Source organism: Rhineura floridana, chromosome 11 (assembly GCF_030035675.1).
Source record: "Rhineura floridana isolate rRhiFlo1 chromosome 11, rRhiFlo1.hap2, whole genome shotgun sequence".
Lineage (NCBI taxonomy): Eukaryota > Metazoa > Chordata > Lepidosauria > Squamata > Rhineuridae > Rhineura > Rhineura floridana.
In genome coordinates this window covers 20,893,507-20,912,710 of record NC_084490.1, presented here as the reverse complement: position 1 = coordinate 20,912,710, position 19,204 = coordinate 20,893,507, and the positions used below count along the sequence as shown (strand labels likewise).

General features: G+C 44.5%; 1 protein-coding gene across 5 annotated transcripts in view; it reads left to right on the top strand.

Moving 5' to 3' along the window:
• TTYH1 (tweety family member 1) overlaps positions 1–19,204 on the top strand; it is a 70,589-nt gene that overhangs the window by 28,561 nt on the left and 22,824 nt on the right. For all 5 annotated transcript variants that reach the window (XR_009758403.1, XR_009758402.1, XM_061589505.1 and 2 more), the window contains exon 3: positions 17,119–17,230. Coding sequence is in view for 3 of the 5 variants with exons in the window: in XM_061589505.1 (XP_061445489.1) it covers positions 17,119–17,230 (112 nt within the window). In the remaining 2 variants the exon portion in view is untranslated. The remainder of the gene's footprint in view (positions 1–17,118; positions 17,231–19,204) is intronic.

Here is a 19,204-nt window from a genome sequence, read left to right as displayed (position 1 = left end):
GAATAACACTTGCACTCCTTGTTGCTTCTCCAGCTATCTCTGCCTGCCTGCTTTCAGGCTCAGTAGATTAGAGGCAAAGCCACCCCACGACAACTGAGAGCAAGGTTTGTATGCACATGCCTGCAAGCATAGTGTACTTGAGAGGCACCTCTCAGGCCTGATCTGAGATGGGAATGGGGTGACAGAATCCTGAGTTAGTAGAGTGGACTGAACCACTTTGGACTGCAGGTAGCAGAACACATTTCTGCAGGTGGCAGAACAACCCTTAAACCATTTTGAGCAGGGAATCTTTATTCAGCCGGAGGGCCCCATTCCCTTCAAGGCAACCTGCTATGGGCCGCATGCCAGTGGTGGGCAGGGCCAGAAGCAAAAGCAGGCAGAGCAGTGAATGTAAACTTTACCTTTGTATAGCAGGCTAGTTTCTACACACCTTTGCACACCCCTCTCTATATCCTCTGTCCGGGCAAGCCAGGCATTCTCAGAGTTCATAGCCAGAGTTCACATTCCCGCCAGGCAAAAGCACTCAGTAAGCAAGGCCAGTAAAGGGTGTGGGCTGGGAAGAGAGAATGTGACCTGGGGAAAGCCCCAAGGGTCAGATAAAGAGGCATGGGGGACCACATTTGGCCCCAGGGCCTGAGGGTCTCCACCTCTGGTCTAGAGCTGTAAAGGCTATGACCAGCACTTTGAATTGCAAATGGAAACAGACTGGAAGCCTCTGAAGTTGACATAACAAGTATATGATCCAAATAACTGACACTGGACAAAACTCGCCACAGCATTTTGTAGCTGAAAGTTGTTACTGGAACATGAGTATGTCTCTTATTAGCAGATTATATAGTAGATATTGAGTACCTAGTACAGTGTTGACACTCAATACCAGTTAAAACTAGTAGCAATAGGAGAAATAGGCCAGCAGGCAGTATTCTCTGTAAATATGTTCTTTGTAGTTTAAAAATTGCAAGTCTCTTGTTACTAGAACCTTTCCATTCCTTGTTGCTAAGTCATTACTAGATCTTTCTTGAGTGCAGTTACTAGATTTGTAGTCAGTTCCAGCTAGAATTTTGCTGCACCCTTTCTGGATAAGGACACAAGAAGAGCCCTGCTGGATCAGACCATGGGCCTATCTAGTCTTGCATCCTGTTCATACAGTGGCCAGTCAGACACTTTTGAAAGCCTGCAAGCAGGACATGAGCGCAATAGCAGTCTCCCATTCGTGATCCCCAGCAACTGGTATTCAGAAGCATACTGCCTCTGATACATAGTCATTGTGGCTAGTAGTATCCATTGATAGGCTTATCCACAAATCTGTCTTAAGTCCCCTTTTAAAGCATTCAAATTGGTGGCCGTCACTACATCTTGTGGCAGATAACTGTTATTCCCTTATTTTTCCAGCATTATCATCCCCCTTAATGCTAGTGCTTAGCACAGTGGGTTTAAAACATTATTATTACTAGTTCCATGTGCAGGAGCATTACTACCTTTCTATTCCTACATGGTTACCAATTCCCTCTTGATGAAGCATTTATGTGTTTTCTTATAGTCACTCTAGTGCAATTAGTTACTGGGTTATAATTGGCTTGTAACCAGAACACATGGTGGATCCCTTTGACAAACCATTATTATTCTCCTATTTCTATAAAGTTGCAGAGAAATTTAGTCCTTTGTTAAAAGATTCCCATTGTTGCCATATTAGCACCCTGCTTTTAATTAGTACACCAGTGTCTGTTAGAACAGGGATGGGAAACCTGTGGCTCTCCAGATGTTGGGCTCCATTCCCATCATCCCTGACCACTGGCCAAGCTGGCTAGGGCTGATGGGAGTTGTAGCCCAGCATCATCTGGAGAGCCACAGGTTCTCTGTCTCTGTGTCAGAATACGATGACTCCTTCGTTCCTAGCACATTACTCTTTCCCTGTTGCTAAAATGTTGCTAGCTGCCCCAAACATTTGTTATTAATTCTTGGACATTAGGCCAGGCTTCCTGGCATTGCCTATGGATGCATTTACACAACAAACATATCTGCTTTACTCCAGTTTAATTGTCATAGCTTCCAGAAAGAGTCCTGGGAGTTGCGGTTTGGCGAGGGCGCTAAGGATCACTTATTGCAGAGCTTTCTCCCTCAGCCTTACAGTTCCCATACAGCAGGTTAAAGTGGCCTGCTTCACATCACCATGTGTGTGGGGGAGGGTATAGATGAAGGCAGGAATTAATACTGAGTGGAGCCGCGAGTCTTAAAGGGTTGCTTCAGGTAGCAAAATGTCTTGCACCAGCACTGACAGTTCCCAGAGTTCCCCAAAGATGGGACTGCACATTCTGTGTAGTTCTATGATACTTTGGGGAAGGGCTTTAGCTCAGTGGCAGAAGGGCCGAGGTGTAATCTCTGGCATCTCCAGGTAGGGCTGGGAGACACTCTGGACTGAAAACCTGGAGAGCCGCCGCCAGCCACTGTTGAGGCAATATTGACCTAGATGAGCCAATGGCCTGACACAGAGCTTCCTGTGTTTCTGTATTTCCCCCCACCCCTTTTTTGTTTTTAATACAATGCAACTGTTGAGGCTGCAGGTTGGAGCAGAAGACTGATTCCTGAAGGCCAAAACTCTCTCCTTTCCCTTCCTGCCGAGAAAAAGATAGGGATGCCTGCATCTGTCCCCCCAGCAGAGGTCAAAATAACTTGGGGGAGGGCAATTTCCAGCAGAAAAAAGATTGCAAGGGGGATAGGGTTAGGGGATAGGGTTAAGCAGCCCCTCTTCCCTTGCCTCCCATGCTGGCCTTCCAATTCACTTTGCAGCATAACTTTTTAAACATCCAAAAACAGAATCATGGAACTACATGGAACTTGTTCTACCCTGACCTGAGGGGAAACCAGCTCATGTCTGTGGTGTAGCAGATGCAGCCTAATTTCTCCACTGCATCCAGTCCCTGACATCTCTGAACTAAGACCACAGAGTTCATAGAAGTGTTTATCTAGCCAGATGCTGTGTGGATGGATGACCTATGTGATCCTTTTGCTCTTTGGAGTGCATTGAAAGAGCGGGTGGCTAAGAAATATTTTTAGCATGAGGACTGTTATTCACCTAGCCCAGGGAGAAATAATCCTTCCAGATGGGTGGGCAGGGAAGGTCCAGCAGCCACATGCCACCCATTTTCTGCATAGAAACTAACCCAGAGCAGTGAATGGTTATTTGCTCGTCAGAGGAAAGACACTGGGTCAAACTAAGTGCCAAGACTCCTGGGTTCTCTGGAGTCGGAGAGAGTTTGGGTGAATGAGAACAGGAAAAGGACCAAGGGTCAGGAGACATTTTTTGAGGAGCAGATTTATGATTTGGAAGAACAGAGAGAGGCATCTGCAGGAATCAGCATCATAGAACTGTCAGAGATCACAAAGTATTTAGTGAATCCCACTGTCTCAAAGACAGAACAATCTATTTGCTAAACTCTAATTGAGCCATCTATGCTATCTGACCAGAAGTGTTGTGTGTAAGGTATAAGCCAGGGATGGGGAACCTCAGACATGGGGGCCAAATGTGGCTCCCCAGGCCTCTCGTTATGGCCCTTGGAATGCTTACCAGGCTGTACCCACTCACCATCCCTACTTAATACCGTTCCTGAGTGTTAGATGTGTGGTTGGAATGTGTCCCTGAACTCTGATAATGCCTCTTGGTTGCCTGGATAGAAGATAAAGAGGTTTGTGCGTGTGTGTGTGTGTAAAAATTGGCCTACTGTATTGTTGTGCACACCACAATCTCCAAGCGGTGAGAGACTTCCAGGGGTTCCAGTGCTTACCCAGAGTTCAGTTTCCTTGGAATGAAGGTCAGCAGAGACTGTGGTGTCTGTATAATATATGGTCAATTTACACATATATACAACAAGCATAAGATGGACAGAGTTCTCAGCATTAACTCTCCCACAGATCTTGCTTCCCCATTAGTCTTCTAGGGGAGTCATCCATGCAGCACAGAGAACAAGGCAAGCTTCTCTGTGTCTTTCCAGTTCCCAACTTCACCTCAGACTCACATAAAATCTATCTCCTGCCCCAGCCAGGTGAGGGGGAGGACTACCCTTGTTCTTATAGCAACACATCTTCTCTTGGCCACATCTTTAGACATGTAGATCAGCCACTCAAAAGGGAGACTGGCTTGGCCAGAGCTATTAATTTACAAGACGAACTGGTTTGCCCAGTTCAGCAGGTCTCTCTAATACAAACTTCATCTGTACAGATAACAAAATCACAGGCTGAAGGGGACCCACAGATATTGTAGAGACCCCCCCCAATCCTATAACACTATAAAGGTAACATTCACCTTCATTGTTTCACCAACGTTTGTCTCTGGACCCATCCATCACTGGCATGTTGCCCCCAGAGGGTTGCCCAGATGGGAATGCAGCCCCTGGTTTTGAAAAAATGGCTGTGCCTTACTGACTGCCTTGAAGGGAAGGGGTTGGCTACAATAGTTCCAGAGGAATTCAGCAGCAAGCACATGTTGAAAGGGAAGGGAAGAAAGAGTCAGCATGATGTAGTGGGTAGAGTGTTGGACTGTGACAGAGAACACCTAAGTTCAAATTGCCACTCAGCCATGTCGAGCCAGTTACTGTGTCTCAGCCTAACGTACCTCATAGAGTTGTTGTGAGGATAAAATGAGGGGAACATTTATGCTGCCTTGAGCTTCTTAAAGGGAAAGCAGGATATTAAATAAAGAAATAAACACAACGCACACACATATCCACAAAAACCAAACCAAACCCCAGGATCACCTGAGGGTATAATTACTTTCCACCTAGCTCCTAAGCTAGAGCAAAACCAGTCCTCCATGGATGGGTTCAGACACATGGATGTTCATGATTTGATGTCTGCAGTCTACAACATGTGTGAATCGACCACCATAGATCAAACACCACAGACAGAACTCTCCTATCACCTCCTGTTCTTCTCAAGCACAGTGGAGTCTGATCACACATTTTGGTTGCAGTGATGACAAATTGGGGCCTCTTCCAGATAACCTGTTTATTGAGCGTTCGTCCTGATTTGTTTGCACAAAATTTGCATGGAGGTTATATGAGTGTGCTGTTTATTGATCATTCTTTCTAACATGTTTGCGGGAAGGTTATATGACATCATCCTATGTCACCGTAATCCCCCAGTTTCCAGTGCATTTTCCCATCACTTCTTACTACAGAATTGTTTGGAGGAGGGGGTTCTTTTTTTGAAGGGACTGGGTTTGTTGTGCAGGGACAGCAAATCCACTTTAATTGCACAATTCAAATTTGCTGGTATATAGTTGAATTATACTCACAAAATAGTGACAGTCTGGAAGCAGCTAAAGCCATGGGTATGAATGTGTAAGCTAGCCATGAATTATTATCCCAAAGGAATATTTCCTGATGGAGCTCCACACCACCCCACATCTATAGAGGTCAAAGCCCTTTGTGCTCCTGAGGCAGTGGGGAAGAACTTACCATAGGCTGGCCTGTGAAAGAAAAAGACTCTCTCGCACCCCCAACCTTGCTTTCCAGCTGGGACACACAACTAATGTCAAGAAATCAGGAACAGAAGAAGCCAGTGTTACCAATGAACGAGAATTCTCAAACAAGTGAAAAAAGGCTCTCCTTTTGGGCTCTGGTATGCAAATGTCTGGTCGCCTTTCCCAGTTCATCCAGGCAGAGAGGAGACTGCTTTCTTCTTTTGGTAGGGTCACTGGGATTTTTTTTTTAAGCAATAGGCAAAAGAAGGAGGGAAGGAGAGAACTCTGGACCCCTTTTCAAATATGTTAGGTGTGAGGGGCAGCAGATATTCCTTGACACTAGTCCCTGGGCACTTTCCTGGGCTGAAGTGGCTTATTGTGCTGCTTTGAGAGAAAGAGAGGAACGGCAGAAGGAGCCCCTACCCCACACAAAATTTCTGAATAAAATCTGAGCATTTTATTTATTTGTCTTATTTAAATAATAATAATACAAAAATCACACTTTTGTAGAAAATATAACAAGGCAGTGTACAACATAAAAGCTCGATACTACAATGACAATAAAAACATCAATAACGTATCAATAACAACTGGTATGTCAAAAAATATATATTCAAAAGGCCTGTCTGAACAATAGTGTTTAAAAGACACTGAAAGAAAGCAGGGATGACTCCTGCTGGACTTCTGTTGGCAAGGAGTTCCACAGGGCAGGGCCTCCCACACTAAAGGCTGGGACCCTGGTATAGGCTGACTGAATCTCAGGGGCATAGGGGAGCGCCAAAAGCACCCCATCAGAAGTTGTCAGTGGTCGAGGTGGAGCATAAGGGGTCAAGTGGTCCTTACAGTACTTTGGGTCCAAGTTGTTTTGGGCTTTGTGAATTGAAGAACCTTGAACCTGGCCCGATAGCAAATAGGAAAGGAGTTAACATGTTGCCAGGAGAACCTTGCTTCTGTGAGCAATCTGGCCTCAGCATTCTGCACTAGTTGCAGTTTACATATCAGATACAAGGACACCCCACATAAAGCACATTACAGTAGTCCATGTCTTGAGGTTACCAGTGCACGGACCATTGTAGTTAGGCTATCCTAGTCCAGGAATGGGCGCAGCTGATGTACCAGCTAAGCCTGGTAGAAAGCACTCCTAGCCACAGAGGTCACATGGGCCTCTAGTGACAGAGATGGATCAATGAATGCCTCCAAGCTGTAAACCTGGTCCTTCAAAGGGTAGTTGACCAATCTCCCAGGCATGGAGATCTTGAGGCTCCGAGGTGAGAATGCCAAGTTTCTGTGGACTCCACTGGAATGAGATTTAGAGAGTTTAGGGAAGGGTAGGATGGGTACCAGGATTCCTGACTTCTTTGCGAAGAGAGTGATACAGAGGGTCTGCGGAGGGGGTAGGGTATGAGCCAGAAACACTTCCCACCACCACCACTATGTTTTTTTATTCCCTTGCCCTTCAGTCTGGGAACTGCCTCCCATCTCATGAAAAAGCTTGATTATCATGAGAATGGTGCCGCCCTGCAAGGCTTGGAGAGGAGGGAGGTGGTTGCTATAGAGATGAGATTTAGGGAGAAAGAGAAAGAGAGGGCCCTGGTGTGACTGAAAGAGGTGGGGGGGGCAAAGACCTATGTGAGAGTTGGGTGGAGAGAGAAAGGGAGAATGGTTGGAGGTTAGTGTGTGACGGAAGAGCAGGTGGATCAGTGAATGCAAGGCTGGCTCTGGGATTTGGGGGAGCGGTCAGGCAAGGCACTCACAGCGGGCGTGCCAACTGAGAATTCTCCCACGGACATGCCTCCCAATCTTCTCAGGTGCCCTGTGCATAGTGGCCCGATTGCCAGCTTTTGGTTCCTAGAGCTGGTCAGGAATGGATGTGCGGGACTGGAAGCTTAGGTTGATGGGGTGGCTAGTTGTGAGGTTGCTTGAGTGTGTTCAGTGTTGAGCCGTTCTCAAACGCTGTCAGAGTGATCTTCCCTGAATTGAGAAACAAAACGTGTGATTCCCCTTCCCCCACTGAGCGTAACTCAGTGCTTGAATTAAAGGGAGGACAGGCAGGGCCTGCCCCCACCCCACCCTGCCTTTTGTGAAAGCTCTTTCTGCTATTTTTCAAATGCTATGAGGGATGATGATCTGGCCAAAATGGGGGAGTCAGAGAAGGTTGTGGATTTTCTCAAGAGCTTGCCTATCTTTCCTCCCATAATTCAAGCACTGGCATAACTTACAGCCACCTCAAATCAGCAGTGCAGTGCACCAGCTAAAAGAACAAATGCAATTCTGGGCTGCATCAGCAGAAGTATACTGTCTTGTCAAGACAGCCAGAAGTGAAATGAAATCCCTCTGTTTTGGTTTGGCCAGATTTTACTTTCAGTACCTAAACTGGGCAGCCCAGTTGAGGAAGGATATAGACAAACTGGGAATGTGCCCAGAGAGTGACAAAGATAGTGTGGGGCCTTGAGTTCAAGTTCTATTAGGAAAGGCTGAAGATGGGGCTTGGATGTGTTCAGCCTGAAGGACAGACAATTAAGAGGTGACATGCTGGCTGTCTTCAAATATTTAAAGGGCTGACAAATGGACCAGTGTTCCCAAACTTTTTTCCCCCACAGACACCTTGAAAATTGATGAGGGTCTTGATGGGCCACTTAATGATTTTTCTGCCTGTCGGAGCAATTGTAATGTGCTGTGCTAGATGCTGTGTGATTTTTAATTGTATTTTGGTTGCTACTTTTATTTCCTCTATTGGATTTTATTGTATTACAATTTGCACTCAAATTCAGATTGTAATACCATAAAATACCATATAAGAAACAAAAGAAGCAATAAAAATACAATTAAAATCAATATGGATATTTAACAGGGGCATGCCACGGACCACCACAGACCACAGTTTGGGAACCCCGACAGAAATGATGGAGCAAATCTGTTTTCTGTTGCTCCAGAGGGTAGGGCGGAAATCAAAGGGTTAAAATCACAAGAAAGAAAATGTAGTCTAAACATTATAAAGAACTTCCTGACAAGTTGTTCAGCAGTAGAACAGACTGCCCTGGAAGGTGGTGGGCTCCCCATCATTAGAGGGTTTTTCTTGTTTTTTGTTTGCAACAAACTTTTATTGTAATCTCTTTCAAAAGAATTACACAACTCTTTCAAATTTCATTGCTCAAGTATGCACAACTACATACAAGTAAAATTAACACACAAACCATTAACCAAATATATGGAAATGAAACAAAAGCTAAAATGACCAAACCAAATAAAATAATAATTACACCAATAGCAATAGCAGGTGCAAGAATTTAAGCAAGAATAATCACAGGCATAGAAGGTAACTTGGGATGCAAGATGCAATTGTTATAGGGCTATAAGCAGAGGCTAGGTGACCACCTATCAAGGGTGCTGTAGGAGTGGATTTCTCACATTGGCAGAGGGCTGGACTACATGACCTTTGAGGTCACTTCCAAAACTAATACATCCTATATTTGGTCCTATGTTTTGTCCACTGATGACATTAAACCGGGGGTGGGGGGGAGGGCCAGTTGTTTTCCAAGAGCTTTCTAAAAAATTTTCTGGTCACTAGAACTGAGATCAGAGGGTTGGGATTGGAGCCTACCCCCTTCCAAGATATATCAGGCCCCTCCCTGCTTTTTAATTTTTAAAAAAAGCTTCTAGCCCTTTTACAGTCCAGTCCTATGTAGCAGTAGCTGCTCCTAAACCCCAAGGAAGAGCGGTAGCTCAGTGGCAGAGCATCTGCTTTGCATGCAGAAGGTCCCAGTTTCAATCTCCAGGTAGGGCTAGGAATGTTCCCTGCTGAAACCTAGAGAGCCACTGTCAGTCCATGTATACAGTTCTGAGCTAGATGGACTGACACAGCTTCCTATGTTCCTCTGTGGTCAGGTCTTGCATCAGCACCTGGCACAGTGGAGCAAATGTTGAGGCCCATAATAAGCCCCAGAGGATCCATCACGTCAAACACAATCTTCCTTTAAAAAAACCCTAACTTTTTTAAGTGGCCTGGAGCTCTGAAGAGAAGGCGGCAGCTACAGCCACCACCATCTTAATTTCTTCAAAATGCCTGCGGACCCCAATATAGTGTCCAAGCCACTCTTGGGAAATTAAGTTCACGGCAGCTACTGAAGCCCCAGGAGTTTTTTTTCCTAGCACCTGGATGCACACCACAGCCCACCCTGTAGTCTCATGGTAAGCTCATGGGGGAGGGCCCCAGGGCAATGGGGGGAGGGCCCAGAGAGCACCTTCCCCAAGTCCTCCTTCAACTTGGCCCCAGCTGTGCTGACTTTGAAGAGGATTGCATTGTTAGGTTTAGACCTAGAATGGAAAGCCTTCAGGCAGTCATCTACCCAACAGGAGAAAATCTGCTCTCACTTTCCAGAGTTCTAGCCAATGAGTGCAAAATCCAGGCTTCTCCAGACTGGTGTCCTATTGCAGGTGTAACATGTTCCTGAGCCAATAATAGTGCATTAGTGGTGTGTTTATTCTGCTTTAGTTTCTGAGACGCTTCCCCAGTGCTACCCAAATTATCGCTGTCTGGGGGGTTCTAGCACAACAAAAGCGGGACAAAACCAGGCCAGAACATTTGAGGTATAAAAAGTTATGCAGTTTCATCAGGACATTCCAACAAGTGCATTGATTGGAAATGAAAGCAGTGTGACTACCCCAAAACATTTGCAGGCACGAACAGTATTGAAAGTGGCATTGTGTGTGAGTTACCGTCCTGATAGCATCATCACTGCAAATCACAAATCGGCAATAATAATAAAAGGGCATCTGGAGGGGCGCTGGGATAGGCGACAAACACTAGGAAATTGAATTTGTATTAACAGTTAAAAGAATTAAATAGCATTAGACATATTAAGCTACTTATGTTTAGGTTGTGTAGGGATTCCTTCCCCCCCCCCATATATCCTTACATTTCCTCCTCAGTTCAGCATTTCTGGCTACAAGCCTGCTGGTCACCTGGATGCCATTTATATTCTCACCACAGATCAAGGATGAGGAGCCTTGTGTCCCTCCAGATGTTGCAGGACTGCAACTCCCATCATCCCTTACCAATGGCTCTACTGGATGGAGCTGGCGGAAGCTGGAGTCCAGCACCATCTGGAGAGCCACAGGTTGCCCATAGGTGGTGAGAAGACTGGTGTCTATTTACGAGCACGGGCATATCACTTGTCATGTCAGTCAAGCATCACTGAATTATTTAAGGATGCAGGTATAGAGCAACAGATGGAGAGGTAGACAGGAGCGAGGGAGCTATGTTTATTTATTCTGATTCATAAACAATCCTTTACACAATCCTGGAAAACGTGTATAAAATGCTAAATAATAATAATAAAAAACCCTAGCCTAATCATCAGATAAAAAGAAAAACTAGCCATCCACGAATACACTCATGTGCAGTGACCCTACAAGTATGGCTCAGGTGGATGGATGTGTGGAGAAGGGCCAGATCTGCTGAAGGAAGAGCGGCCGATATTTTTGGTCCCTCTTGAGTTAATCCCCCATACATTTTGGTTGCAGCTGTTTCACGGTACGCCTGTGTCATTACCAGAAAGACTATAATTACCCACCCAGCATGCTTCGTAATTACAGTTAAGAAGCAAGCCAGGGGGTGGGTGGGCAAACGCTGGCTGTCAGGAGCCAGATACAGATAGATGGCCCAATCCAGGATGAGGGGGAGAGAGAGATGGGGAGATCCTGGGTCTCTCTTGTGCTGTGCACCATTCCTTTCACGCTCACTTCTTCCCTTGTCTAGGCAAATCCCTTCCCAATCCCCAGCCAGCTGCCGTAAGGAGCTTGAGACGTTTTCCCCCTCTGCTGCTGCTGCTCCCCTGATGCATCTTTGCGCTCTTCCCCCATTTCCTTTCCTGCTCTCCCTCCTCATCCGCACTCCTTCTCCTGATGCAACTCTTTCTCTCTTTGCAGCTATTCCCTCCACTGTGCCCGCAGGAGGATTCATGGCTGTGTGCAGCAGTTTTGAAGGAGTGGGCAGGGGATGCACATATCCAATGTGCCTCCAACCCCCCCACGGCCCACATATGCCTGTTACCATCCACATACGTCCGCAATGTGCCCTTGCCAGACTTGTCCATCCTCACCCCAGATGATGGTAGTGGTGGGATCAGCAGGAGATGTCAAGGGTGCATGCAGGAGCCTGTAACAACAACAACAAAGGCGGCGGGGGGGGAGAAAGCAATGATCTGCTTTTCAAAGCCTTCCCCACTTCTACTCCTGCTATGTTGTGTTCAGGCATAGTTCACTGTGCATTGTCTGTTCAGTCCCGGGACTCCAGCCTCCCCACTCTGTCTTTTCCCTGGGGCTAAGAGAAGCCCTGCTGCAGGCCTCCATTAAGAGACTGTTTAATGAACCTGTTTAGTTACCAGCACCTGCACTGGAGCCTGAATCTAGTAGAGGTGCAACAGATAAAACATCTGCTTCATGCATTTCCAGTCCTGAACCAAGCCAGCAGGGAACTATCAAGGCTAGGCCGGGGCCATTTGGAGCCTCTTCTGACAACTGGGTGGCTGGGGCGACTGCAAGGAGCAGTCCATACACAATGGTCTGGTTCATATGACATGTTGCACCAAACCTTGGCTTAGTGAGACTCTGCTGCTGCGCCATGCTAAGCCAAGGTTTGGCTTAGTGTGTCATCTGAACTGGGACTTGTGGTTAAGCTCTTTTCTTGTCTACAGCTTGTTGTCAGCGAGGAGAGAGGTTAACATTGAGTCCATGTTCGGATGCCCCACTAAACCAAATCTTGGTTTAGCTCAGTATGGCATGGCAGCAAAAAGAGATGGAGAGGAGCAAAACACCTTTGAGCTACTCTCCAGGAGCCCACAGGGTTGCACAGTCTCACTAAGCTATGGTTTGGCTTATGGGAACAAAACCATTGTGTTGCATATTTTAAGGATTGTGTTATATGGATTTTATGTATTCTTTTATAAACTTGTGCTTGCGCAAAGGGCAGTATATAATCTAAATATATAAAGATTAAATACATAAACGCTACAGACCTCAACTCCTTTAACACCCTTCCTAAGGAACCTAGGAACTATAGTTCTATATAAAAGATGATGGGACTAAGAATTACAAGCTGAGAATTTGCAGCATTTGACCAAACAACAATTCCCAGGATTCTTTAGGAGGAGCCAGGAAAAATTTAAGGAGTATAAAACTGATATAGTAGAGAGGGCTGAAAATTTACTTGAGGTCACTGCAAGGTGAGAACATGCTAATTTCCAACTAGGGCTGGACAAATCAGTTTACTTCCAAGTCCACATCAGTTTTGCATGTATTCCATTCATTGGTCTATTCTGACCCATTTCTGCATGAATCTGGGTGTTGTTTTTTTACAATTCACATAACATTGCATTTAAATACATATTTAAATTTAGAAAGTAAAGATAGCCCTGTAGGCCCATAAGAAAAGTTCCAAAATACATATTGGGGCAATACTTTTATTAGACCAACCCAAATGTCACAAAATAGGGTGCAAGCTTTGGTTTGGTATAGTGTATTTGCAGAGATGGGGGATTGGCCATTATGGGCCCCTCCAGACAAGTTTTTTTTGGGGGGGTGATGAATTCTACAATATGTCATTAACACAATAATAATGCCAGTGGAGACTGGTGGCTCCGCTGTCAGTGGGGCAGTGAATCTGCTCTGGATTTTAGTCCAAACTTTCAAGGAGCTGTCCAAGCTGAATAATGCATCAGTAGTGGATTTATACATCTACACATTTTCCCTTTAATAGCTGTTCTGCAATGCTTCCCCAATGTTACCGCATTATCACCATTTGAAGGGGCACTTCTGTGGTATAGTGCAATAAAAGTGTGACAAAAATAAATGAATTCCAGAACATTTGTGATATGAAAACTTACAAGATTTCAGCAGGAAGCTATAGGACATGCACTGCTTGGAAACAAAGCAGGATGTCTTCCCCAAAATGTTTGCAGGAACAAACAGTATTGAAAGTGGGATCATGTATAACTGCCCCAATACAGTCATGAGCACAACTCGTCATGAATACACAATAAAAAGGACCTCTACCGGGGCCCTGTGTGTTTTCTCCCTCCCAGCAGGCTTCAACCTGAAAAGCACCTGAAAAGGACTCATTTGAACGCCTGCTACATCCTCCCACACTCCATCTTAAGACTCTTACACATGCAGAGGAGGATGGCTTGAGCATCAGCTCTCTCTCTCTCTCTCTCTCTCTCTCGCATTTTTTTACCACAATGAAGAGTTCTGGGGAACTCGAAATCTGTTCAACTATCTTCTTCTCCTACAAGTTCTAAAGAAGGGTCTGACTCAGTGTTGGGCACAGTTCTTGCTGAGGTGGTAAACCTCTGTCAGGGCTGTACCATTTCAGGCTCAAGTGACAGAATGCTCCTCCTGTGTCATACACGCATGTGCACATGGACAAACATACACACACATCTTTTCACTTTGAAAACTAGCATGCCAGTGAGAAGGTTGAGCGAGAACTCTTCTCCTTTGTGTCTTGTTTTCTATGTACAGGGAAATGTTTTCAGGGGAAAATGTTTATATATGCAGGCTGTGTACATGTTCCCACTTACTCTGCATCCAGGGCTCTCCCACTGCTTGTTTGGGAAGCAGTGTACACCACACATCACCATCCATATCTATCCAGTCGTTTCTTACGAAATACTGCATCCGTCCCTCACAGTCAGCTTTGATCCACACTGAAAAAAAAGGACCTTGTTGACTTCCGGGAAGGGTGACTTAGCCTGTGCCTGCTTTTGAGACGGGCTCCTGCCTCAAAAGAAGCTTATTCAGATATATCAGTCAGTTTTTTCTTTTTTTTTGACTGATTAAACTTCTCCCGGGTAGGGAGAAACGAAGAGATTAACCTCAAAGCCTATTTTTGTTGGGACGACCAGATCTCATTAATTTATGGGACGAGGTCCAGCCGACGAAGGTGGGACGGATTTTCAACAGCAAGCTCTATCTGTTAAAGCGAACGTTCATCTTATCTTCTAAGAGAGAACGCATTAACAGGCAAGCACCCTTCTTTCTATATTTTTCTTTTACTTGACTTAAATTGTTGCTGTTTAAAAGAGATTTGCCAGATTGATCGGTTTTTGACATCTCACTGGGGAGCCGTAACTTCTCTCTGCTACGCACTAATTAATAGCTTATCTCTGTTTTTGTTGCAAAAAGCTGTCCTGGATTTGCATTCTAAAGATACACACAGAAGAGGGATTTCTATTCCAGATTTTTATTTTGAAAAATATTATACTGTTTTGAGACTACTCTCTTTTTGGTCTATTTTATTTTGACGAATCTGTTTCTTGACGATTGCCATTAATTGTTTCGATCCTGGGAACTGCATTTTGTTTACTTAACTATTGGAGAGATAAGGCTGTCTGCTCTGTTTATACTGTGATGTCACCAAGTTTGGAGTATTAACCCAATTGTTGCTGAAATAAGAAGTGGTTTTCCTATATTTTTCTTTTAAAATGGCAATTAAGAAAGTGGCTGAGAATCTGGAAATAACTATGTTTCAGAAAATAATGGATGAGATTGAGATAACGAAAATTGAATTGAGTAAAATGAAGCAGGAGATTAAAGATATAAGGGTCCCTGTGAGAGAGGTGACCCTGGAAGGGGTCCCTGTGAGAGAGGAGACCCCGGAGATTGGAACAGGGGTCCCTGTGAGAGAGGAGACCCTGGAGACTGGAATAGGGGTCCCTGTGAGAGAGGAGATCCCGGAGATTGGAACAAACGTGGAACAGGAACAAGATTTGGAGTCTATGGACTTTAGAAATAAAATCTATTGTTTGGAACTCAATGTTATCTCTGAAGAAATTAATGAAGATTCTAGAGATAAAGTTATCAATGGCATGGATTATCTTCTGGACTGGAATGATGTGATGGAGCCCAATATAGAGAAAATCTATGGAATTAACTGCAGCCATGTGACAATGGAAAAACTTTTAAGAGATGACCCAGTGTATTTTGAAAAAAAGAACAGAGATATGATTTTACAGCAGTATTTCAGCAACCTATTCAGAATGGATGGCAAGAAAATATTTGGGATAGAGGTAATTCCCATCAGACTCTTACTATATGACTATGGCTTTGACAGCAAGATTATTATGGAATACTGATAATGGAAGATTGGATATTGAAATTACTGGACTTAACAAGACTACTGAAGATGGAAGATGGAAAATGGAACTAATAGAGATAATAGAACAATGGCTACTGAAATTATTGAACCTAACAGATTCTGATGTGATGGATTAATTGAAATGTTTATTTTGACTATGGTTATGACAATAAGATTATCATAATTAGTAATGAGATGGATTAATCGATATGCTTATCTGGAAAAAAAAAATTGATAGATATATTTCTTAAAGAATTGAAATCTCTCTTTGACTTTTTGTGGAAAGAATAAAGTAATGTTTATGAGATTTGATGATTAAGTAAGATAACTACTGGAGGAAAGTGATTTTATAATATGACTTAAGAGACAGGATTGCTATATATTATAGACTTATAACTGATTTGATCTTTGACAAATGGGAAGTCAATATTTTACTCTTTATTTTTTATTTTTGTTTTTTTTTTTCTTTTTTTCTTTTTGTTTAACTATTTTTGATTTTGTTTTTTGTCTTTGAATGTTTTATGATTTTGTCTTGTATGTTTTATGAAAATTTGAATAAAAATTATTGAAAAAAAAGAAAAAAGAAAAAAAAGGACCTTGTTGCATTTTAAGCCAGTAATGCATACACAGTCGCAGGACCATTAAGTCATAAGAGTTTGAACCTACAGCCTGAAGAGGTATAGCCCAAACACAGGTTTACCATCCTAGTGAGAATGAGGCCTTGGTGACATGTAGTATAGCCAAACATATCACACACACACACAAAAAGCATGTGCTGATTGTATACATATAGATGCAAATTTAGAAGCAATTTACTATAATTTAAATAGAAATGTAACAGGAGAGCCAGTGTGGTGTAGTGGTTGTGTTGGACTACGACCTGGGAGATCAGGGTTCGAATCCCCACACAGCCATGAAGCTCACTGGGTGACCTTGGGCCAGTCACTGCCTCTCAGCCTCAGGAAAACCCTATCCATAGGGTCGCCATAAGTTGGAATCGACTTGAAGGCAGTACATTTACATAACACATCTTGACATAGTAGGGGAAGACTGTGACCAGGTGGCATGTGTGCCTGTTCAGTCTGCTGTCCAGGTGCTTAACTGTTGATCGACAACTTCAAGGCCTCTCTGCTCTCTCTTCTTAAACTAGACTTGGACCAGATAGATCCCTTCAAATACAGCCCTGTCCTCCGTAAAGGAGGACACATAGACACTCTAGTCTCATTATATAGTTTTAGGGGGCTGTCCAGGACCTGTACTCAAGTCCTGTTTGCAGGCTTCCCACAGATATCTGTTTGGCCACTGTGGTAACAAGATGCTGGACACGATGGACTTTTGGCCTGACCCAGGAGGGCTTTTCTTATGTTTCTTTTGTTCTGGCATAAACAGGCTTTTGTGGCACAAATATAGGGCCATGCAGAATGTAAGACACCCTCCCTTTATTTCTGGAACAGTGTTATATGGGTTGCAATCCCTGCACCTGCTGATACATCTCTCTCTTTCTCTCCCTCCACCTCCAACACAGTGCTGGGATTGGCATCGGTTTCTATGGTAACAGTGAGACCAACGATGGTGTATACCAGGTCACATACTCGCTGCTGAACACCAACCACACACTAAGCTCCATCGATACTCTGGTGAGTGAGTGAATGGGAAGGGAAAGGTGCAAGAGGTTTGCCCGCTCGTGTTTATATGCTCAGTTACCCTGAGATAACAACCCCTCAAGACACTTTCAACTTGTGCTCTGCTTACATGCTCCAGAAATGAATCAGAGGTTAGAAGTGATTGTAAACAGCCTTTGGCAAGATCAGTGGCCCTTGACTCATGTCTCTTTATTCCAGGGACATGTGTACAGTGTGAATCCAACATGTTGCAAGTGTACCAGATATGATGCCACATGACAGCTGAGATTGTTGCAAGCACTAAGCCCTCTTCAGATGTTCACCTCCACACCTTATCAGAGCATGTGGAGGAGATGGGATGCACGTGATAGCCCCATCCTTGCCAGCTGTAGCCTCAGACCTTTGCCTATTGAGCAGAAGGTCTGAAGGTTTTTTTTTAAAGAATCCTACACATGAATGAGATTCCTAAACCATCAGGGTTCCCTTTTGCATGGAGGATCTCTAAGCACATCCAGCAGAACACACAATGATCCCCCCTTCAGTCCTTCCTGCTCAGCATGCAAATGTCTGCAGCGGAGCCCAAAGGGATGAAGATTTGAAGGACAGGCCCAGTTAGGGTTGCCAGGTTCATGGCCTGAGACTGATCCTGCATCTTTAGGAAAAGAGAAGGTCAGCCAAGTGCAGGTGTTCTTGCAACCCTGTAATGGGAAAGACCACACGGTGGAATTCTCCCTCTCCCCTGCACAACTTTTAAAGATACAGAAGACCTCTTGGAGGCTGGGCCTGGCAACCAAGAGGTCTTCTGTATCTTTAAAAGTTGGGCAGGAGGAAGGGAGAATTCCCCCTTGTGGTTTTTCCCATTACAGTGTTGCCAGAACACCTGCACTTGGCTGACTGTCTCTTCTCTTAAAGATACAGGATCAGTCTCAGGCCAGGAACCTGGCAACCATAGGCTCAGTGCACTAAGGAACACCTGAACCAGACTCTAGTGCTGTGGCGATCCAGGTGAACGGAATGAGGCCACATCCACACCATACATTTAAAGCACTCTTATACCACTTTAACAATCTTGGCTTCCCCCCACCCCCCAAGAATCCTGGGAACTTGTTTGTTAAGGGTGCTGGGAGGAATCTCCTAATAACTCTCAGCACCCTGAACAAATGACAGTACTCAGGATTCTTTGGGGAAAGCCATGATGGTTAAAGAGCGATAAGGGTGCTTTAAATATACAGTGTGAATATGGCCAGAGCATGCCATGTGTACCATGGCAGTGGTAGCTGGTGCCCATTGGGACTGGTAGGACAAAAGGCCAATGCCAGGCTGAGCCAACTCATCCTCCTCCGTGCTGAGTTCTACAAGGGTAAAAACTGAGGCTGAGGAGCAGAGACTGACAACCAGGGCCACCCCATGGATTGGTTTTAAGGAAGAAGGCAGGCTGATGGGGGTTGGATTGAGGTGAAGGTTGATGGGGCAGGACCCCATTCACCCTAATGGACCAGCCTATCTATTGGATATAGGAAAACTCACTGTCTGGAAGTGACCTCAACGTATGGTAAGCTCAGGGAGCAAGTCAGTCTAGTACTCTGCCTTCTCTGTCCAGCAAATCGCTCCCTGGGTGTGGTGGAAACAGCCATGCCCTGCTTCTCCCTCAAAATGTGAATAGGTATTCCTACATATTACGTCTCATAGCCAGTCATAGACTTCTAAATGCCCCCTAGGCCAGCGGTTCCCAAACTTCACACCCACACAGACCACTGAAAATTGCTGATGGTCTTAGCAGACCCCTTAATGATTTTTCTGCCTGTTGAAGCAATTGTAATGTGCTGTGTTGGACGCTGCAAGGTTTTCAATTGTATTTTTACTGCTTTTTTCCCTCTCATACACTGTATTTTATTGCATTACCCTGTGAATGCCATTACAATACAATAACATACAAAAAGCAACAAAACACAATTAAAAGATATTAATATTTAATGTAGACATGCCATG